At 30.4% G+C, this 8,013-nt stretch overlaps 1 protein-coding gene across 1 annotated transcript; it reads right to left on the bottom strand.

The window, feature by feature from the left end:
• Positions 1-1,772: 1,772 nt before the first annotated feature.
• LOC131603966 (auxin-responsive protein IAA28-like) lies at positions 1,773-2,540 on the bottom strand. The gene is made up of 3 exons (XM_058876451.1): positions 2,442-2,540; positions 2,256-2,334; positions 1,773-1,881 (listed from the first exon to the last, which is right to left on the bottom strand). Exons 1-3 carry the CDS (start codon positions 2,533-2,535, stop codon positions 1,830-1,832), a joined length of 225 nt encoding a protein of 74 aa, XP_058732434.1. The 5' UTR covers positions 2,536-2,540; the 3' UTR covers positions 1,773-1,829.
• Positions 2,541-8,013: the final 5,473 nt, after the last annotated feature.

Raw genomic sequence — 8,013 nt, 5'->3', positions numbered from 1 at the left:
CTTTGTTCCGCAAGTAAATCCGTAGGTAAATCCGCAGGTATTTTTAAATCCGTAGGTAAATCGGCAGGTATTGTCAAATTCGTAGGTAAATCCGCAAGTATTTTTAAATCCGTAGGTATTGTCAAATATTTTTTTAAAACGTAAAAAAAAATTTAAAAATAAAATAAAATTTTAAAAAAATTAATAAAAAAAATTTAAAAAAACAAAAATTTTAAAAAAAATTAAAAAAAAATAATTTCCACGTGGCAGTGCTGACTATGCCACATCGCTTATGTGTTGTACAGTCAGCATTACCAAAAATGCCACGTAGGCAAGATTCTAAGAATCTTGGCCAAAAAAATTGATTAGGGTCAAATTTGATGAAATCTTTATTTGGCAAGGTTTGTCCAATAAATTTTTTTTTAGAGGGGGTAAAGCAAAACACGCCTATATGGCAGGGGGTAAAGTGGTATTAACCCTACTTTAAAATAACAACATTATTTTTGTCAAAATTAAATTCTCAAAGTTTCATTCAATTTTTATGTAAATTTATGTTGAATTTATGTTACATTAAAAATATAGTTTATTAACTTCCACTTTAAAACAATTTTATTACTAATTTGAAAGAAAATTAAAATTATTTAACTTTAAGAACTTAGAGAAAAAAAAATCAATTCTCCTTATCTTAGGAAGGGAGCCATGTATGTTGGAATGGGGGCATATGCTTCCACTATATTTTTTAGATATATATAAATATTATTATAAAGCAAATAAAAAATATTTATTTTCTAAACTTAAATTTGAAATGATATACATATAAAAATAAAAGATTATTTATAGCGTCATGCTAATGAGTGCCTTAGGGGCACTCTTTAAGCATTTCATATAAAAAAATATTTATTAAATTAATTATTTATTTCAATTTCTAATACATTTAATACAAACAATTTCAATAAAACAAATGTTGTTATTCTTTAAAAAAACCAGTCCTTTTTATTTCTAAGACATTAAATATAAATACTGCTTACATTTTTAAACTCTTACCAAGTATCTCTGGAGCACTCGTTAGCATTTTTCTTATTTATACTATAGATATATTATTTGAAATTGGATGTAAAATAAATGCATATGAATAATTATTTAGGGCCCGTTTAACGATTTGAAAATTTTAATTTTGAAAGATAATTTTAAAACTAAAATATAAATAAATTATTTTGTGTTAATATCAGAATAATTTTTCACTAAAATTTTAAAAAAATTGTTTTAAATGTTTTTGTTTTAGCACTAGGATATTATCACCAAAATTGCAGGGTTAAAAGAAACTTGAGAGGTTCACAATTTAAGTCCCGACGAAAGTGTAAATATAGTATTGAAATTAACTACTAACAATTTACTTTTAAAAAGAATTTAAAAATTACATACAAGACAACTACTCATATGATCATTAATTACTTATATACTGAGATAGATAGATAAATAATTTTGTTAATAATAAATTTGAGAGCATTATACATAAAATATTGAGAAAGTTATTAAATATTTTTTAAAAAATAAATATCATAAAAATAAATATGATATATAATACTACAATTAAAAGAAATAAATGGTAGAGCTCAAATTCATAAATTAATATGCTATCTTCACAATTTAAAATCCTCCATTACTAATTATTAAGAGCTCAAATCTTAATTACTTTATCGTAAAAAATCTACTTCTTAAATGGATTTCGAGGATCGACAACCAAAATATACTGATCGAACTACTACTATATACAGCTAAAATATAGTACATACCCAAACAATATAATATATTGGCTTCCAATGAAAACATGAACAAAGGTTTGAGTTTAGTTATCCTCTTATCTTGAGCAATTTAAGGCGTTGGGCACACTCAATGAAATATCTACAACCAAAAACACAGGTTACTATTGTTAGAAATGACCACAAATCCTTTTAAAAAAATAACATTAAGAATTAATATACATAAAACTAAGAATATATTACTCCATCCGTAACATAATTATTGTCACATATTTTCTTGTTTTATACCTATTATAAGTATAAAATATAAATAAATAAAAAAGAATATTTTCAAATTAACATTATTCATCTTAAATCTTTTCACAAAGATTAAAGAATATTTTAACTTTACAAATTTATTATTGAAATTTTTTTGAACCAAAATTATTTGAAAAATAAAACTTATTTTATTTTAACACATCAAAAATACTAAAACAAGAATTATTTTGGATTTAACGAGTGATTAATAATAATTACCTCCATGAAACATCTTGAGCAAGAATCCAATCACCTTCTTGGTCTTGATAAACCAGTTCATACTTCTGATCATCATCACCTGTTAATAATTTCCAACTACATAAATAAATCATTTACGTATATCTCAACTAATGAACTTGGAGATTTAATTAGGTCTTTGAATAAACAATATATAGATTCACGTACTTTTTCCAAACATGTCCAACAAAGTTTGGTTGAGAGTTTGAAATGAATGATGTGTGCTAAGATTAATTTTTCTAGCTATTCCTACACCCTCCATCTTCACTTTCACATAATTCCTTGACACCACGAAAATTTCTTCATCATCCTCTTCGTTACTAGTTCTATAAATCAATCATATAACATATTTGTTAACTAATGAACGTACAAAAATTAAAAAATATATTGAAGAGTTCTAATAATTAATTAATATTACTTGGTGATGGTGGAAGTGGAACTATGAATGCAGTGTTCATGATCATGATGATCTGAATGGCCTGGAGTTAATGGGAGAAGAGAAAGAGTAGGGAAACTAGGTTTGTTATTAGGGAAGTGAGTCTTGGTAGAAGTATCATACGTATGAGAATTTGAGAGAGCGAGACTCAAATGAAGATCCATAGTCATACATGCGAAATAGTAGACACTATGTAGAATAAGAAGGAAGGAACGAGGTATTTATTGAAAGGGTATGAATGGAGAGACAGAATAAGAGCCATGGATGGAGTTAAGATGTCGGTCTCACCTAGCTCCCTCACTAAGTTGTTTATGTGTGCATGACCCTATATGTTCATAAGGTTGAGATGTATTAAATCATTTATTTAATAATTTAAGCAATAATTAAATATCTAGCAACATTCATTTTTATTCAAGAAATAACAAAATTATGTGATCTGATATATATCCTTTCAATAATAATTATGTGTGTGGTTATAATTCTGTCACTATATTTATATAGATCAATATCATTTTTTTTAATTCATGAATATATTTAATAATAATAAATAAATTTAATATTTTATATTAACTTATTTTGGTATGATCATGTATTTTACTATTATATTCGGTTAAATTAAGGTCTATAGATATTACTCCAACTACATAAAAGAGAAATTCTCATCTAGATCACGCATGTTCAGTGTCTAACTAAACTACTCTCTCGGTCTCACAATGAGTGATCAAGCCCACTATTTTACATATATTAAGGAACGATTATAAAAGTAAGAGAGAAAATAAGATTTTTACTATAGTACCCTTATCATGTATTGAGAATAATGGAATTTTTATTAACTAGAGGATAGAATTGGAAAAGGTATATTGGAAATTGAAATGGGTCATTCATTTTTGGACATCATTTTATTTCAAATAGATTGATCACTCATTATGTGACAGAGGAAGTATTTAATAGTTTGTCTTGCTACTGACAATGTTTGACTATACTAAAGTAATCATCTTCTTTTCTAGGAACCAAAGTGATCTTTGGTCGAAAAATAATTGACATCATTATTATAAAAATAACTTATGACACTTACATAATATATTATAAAGTATTTTTATGGTGAGTCGATTTAGTATGAATATTACTCATAGTAGTTATACTAATGTAAAGAGTTGATATCTTAAATACATAATTTGTGAGATGTCCTCGCACAATAGTCTCTATACATCATAGTCATCTCATTTGATAGAAAATTTTCACTACATATACTTTAATATTAATGTTCTTATGTTTAACAGAGTCTCATTGTTAACATTTCATTAACACTACTCTCTGTTAGGGGTGGGAGTAGGCCAGGCCGGCCTACAGGGGCCTATATCCTAGCCTACATAAGACCAGGCGAGGTCATGCATATTTAATAAAGAGGCCAGACTTAAGCTTTTTTAAAAGTCTATTTTAATAAATAGGCTAGGTTTAGGCTATTAAAAAAAGCGTATGAAGCCTTATAGGCCGACCTATATTTTCATATATATTAGAGATATGCTAAATAGGTTGGCTCATGTATGCATATATATTAGAAAGGCTTAAATGCAGTTTTAGTCCCCCTATTTTATTTTATTTGAACTTTTAGTCCCCCTATTTTATTTCTCAGCTTTTTGGTCCCCCTATTAAGCTTTGACTGAGTTTTTTTTTGTCCCTCCTCATTTTGGTCTATTTGGTAGTTGAGACAGCTGATGTGGCACACAAAAAATTCTGCCACGTCACTTATTAAAATTAAAAACCTTGAAAAACTAAAATATCAATTTTTAAATAAGTTAAATATTAAAAAAGTATTTTAAAATAAATTAAAATTTGTAAGTAAATTAAAATAGATGTGTGTAGATGTGTGAAACCCTATTCAGCTTCTCATTCCGCCCCCTTTGTGAGCTCTACCATAAACTCTGGTTCATCAAATTTCCACGAAGACAGAAATTTGGAAAATTTGCAAATCTCCTTTAATCCGTGTGAAACCCTAATCCAACCATCTTGTTCAAACAATCATGTCCCGATTTTACCAAGGAAGCATTCGCAGCAAATCTCCTTTCATCCGTGACGAATGCATATGTGGGTTGGATGCACCATTGATGACAGCATGGACTGATGCTAATCCAGGACGTCGTTTCTATGGGTGTGGAATGTATAAGGTATTGAAGCTCTATAACCCACTTTATTCTACGCTTAAGCCTTGTTTCTATTTGATTCGAAAGTCGTTTTTTTTCTTGCGTTCTTTGTAGATTCAGGGACACAAAAAGTGCAACCATTTTGTTTGGTACGATGAAGAGATGACTCCAAGAGCAAAAGAGTTAATTTCTTCATTGAATGAGCAGTTAATTATAGAGAAGAATAATGTCAATGAATTCAAGCATAAGGAGAATGAGTTGACGATGAAGATGAAATTTGTGAAAATGCAGTTGAAGTTTACAATTGGGATGAGCATTGTGTTAGGATAAAGCTAACATGTGCCCCAAGGGCACATGTTAAGAAACCTAAATATAGTAAATTTGTATTGGAAAACGTAATAAACACATTAATTATAAACTTTTTATGAAAATAATGCACAATTTCTAAGTAAAAATTTCTACATTTAGCTCTTAACATGTGCCCTTAGGGCACATGTTAGCATGACCCATTGTGTTATTAATGGGACTAATTGCAACAATTGGGATGCACATTAGGTTTTGAAACAATCATGTTGTGGTGTTGTTGTTTAGTTACTTAGGTTTTTGAACCATGTTGTGATGTTGTTGTTTAGTTGGTTAGGTTTTGGAAACAACCATGTTGTGGTGTTGTTGTTTAGTTGTTTAGGTTTGTGAAACAACCATGTAATGATAAATTTGATCCAAATTATGAATGAATTAAATTTGCTCCAAATCTGTGTCACTGCAGTATATGTGTGAATTAATATTGCTCCAAATTATGAATGAATTAAATTTGCTCCAAATCTGTGTCACTGCAGTATATGTGTGAATTAATATTGCTCAAAATTATGAATGAATTAAATTTGCTCCAAATCTGTGTCACTGCAGTATATGTGTGAATTAATATTGCTCCAAATTATGAATGAATTAAATTTGCTCCAAGTTTTTGTCATGACAGTCCTGAAGTAAGGTACCATAAGTACCATAAGGCTATAAACTATTTCTTGCAAACAACAACTTAAGATCCACAGTGCCACGGTTTACAATTTGTAACTTAAGATCCAAATGTAATTAAGAAAATGATTTACAAGTCATATCCAAATGTAACTTAAGCTTCATAAGCAGCTTTATTCAAGTCCATGTAATTAAGAACCATAGTGCCCACGGTTTCTACTAAGCCACTGTAAGCAAATAATTTACAAGAATTAAAGATTCAAAATTAAAGAAAACCATAAAAGGCATATCATAGCAAATGATTAGCAATTAGAAATGTCATTACAGGAATATCATAGCAATTAGAAATGTCATTACAGGAATGATATTACAGGAATTAGAAATTAGAAATGTCATTAAAGAAAACCATAAAATACATATCAGTGCCCAAATGTCATTACAATTAGAAATGATATTACAGGAATTAAAGATCCAAAATTATAGATCCAAAATGTCATAAAATACATATCACAGCAAAATGTCAGATCCAAAATGCATATCAGTTTTGCATTACAACTTTTCCATATCAGTTTGCATATAAATTTTTAAAATAACATCAAAATAACCAATCATACTGCTGTCATAAAATCAAAATAACTAGGCAGCTTTCTATGGTTGAGACGGTTGTGTGGGCTGAGGTGCTTGTGATGAGTTTCCAACTTCTGTTGCATCTGTCGATGTACTCTTTTTCTTTGTCTTTCCACCATTTGCTTTCTTGTTATTTCCACCTTTTGGGATGGCCCTGTCAGCAGCCCTCTTTCCTTTACAAGTTCCCATATTGTGACCCATTGCTCCACACTTATGGCAAGTAACACTTGGCAGCTTTCTAGGAAGAACATGTGGGTTTCTAGGCTCGTCATTGACCTTATTTCGCATCTTTTTGGGTCGTCCAATTGCCCTTCTCATAACTGGTGGGTTGATTGAAACTTGGTCATCCAGAGCCACACTTGTGGCCCATTGGTAGGGAAGATTATGTGTGAGTATGTCTCCTTGAACGTAGTTTTCCTGCATAAAGAATGACAACAAACATATACATGTTATGCATTGAATGACAAGAAAAAGTGTTGAATACACATACCATATACATGTTATACAAACCTGTAATAGCCATACACATATTTTTCTGGTTTTTTATTGTTTTGAAATATGCAAGTAATGGCATGATAGCATGGGATTCCAGTTAAATCCCATTTCCTACATGCACATGTCTCTTATTTTAGATTGACGACATATGTTTCGCTTCCATTTGTCACACCAAAAATGGCCAAATCATCATCACCATGCCATGTAGGGGTCCAATTTTCTGCAACCTTCTTGTTTTTTTTGAGCACCAACTGTATTCTAGGGAAAATATCACCATTATACTTGCTTAATGCATCCTTCTGAGTAGTGATTCTCTTAGTCAAATAATGTTTAATCCCTTCTAACATAGTGATGATTGGTTTATCTCTATATTCTAAAATTGCCCTATTAAATGCCTCACACATGTTATTTACCTGTAGGTCACATTTAGAATAAGTCTTGAAGTGTGACCTGCTCCAATGTTGTGCAGGGATATCCTTCATTTCCTTCCAAGCAGCTTTATTCAAGCTTTTCATCCTTAGCATTGCCCTCTCCCATGCTGCAACTGTTGTAGCCCTTGCGGCACTCCACATAATCTCTTTCAATTCCAACCCAGGATATTTCTTTTTCCAATTCCCATATAGATGCTTCACACAGAGGCGTTGCTCCACATGAGCACTCACACTTTGCACTGCTGGTACTAGGCCCTGACATATGTATATAGTGATATTTTTACATATTGAGTAAAACTTATACAATAATAGCAAAAAAAATTACATTAAAATGTTACCTTTTGTTGGTCTGAAATGAAGGCATAAGCCCTATGGTTTAGGCTTTCCAGGTCTTCCATTAGAATGTTGATGAAACACTCCCAAGAGTCTTTTGTCTCGGCCTCCACAACAGCATAAGCAATAGGATATATTTTGTTATTTCCATCTCTCCCCACAGCTGCCATTAATTGTCCACCGTAGTCTCCTTTCAAAAAACAAGCATCTAAACCTATAAGTGGCCTGCAATATTTTGCAAATCCAGACTTGCAAGCATCTAAGCATACATAAATCCTCTCAAACACGGGACCTTCATTAGAATC

Source organism: Vicia villosa, linkage group LG1 (genome assembly GCF_029867415.1).
Source record: "Vicia villosa cultivar HV-30 ecotype Madison, WI linkage group LG1, Vvil1.0, whole genome shotgun sequence".
NCBI classification, from domain to species: domain Eukaryota; kingdom Viridiplantae; phylum Streptophyta; class Magnoliopsida; order Fabales; family Fabaceae; genus Vicia; species Vicia villosa.
This window is presented reverse-complemented; position numbering and strand designations above follow the sequence as displayed.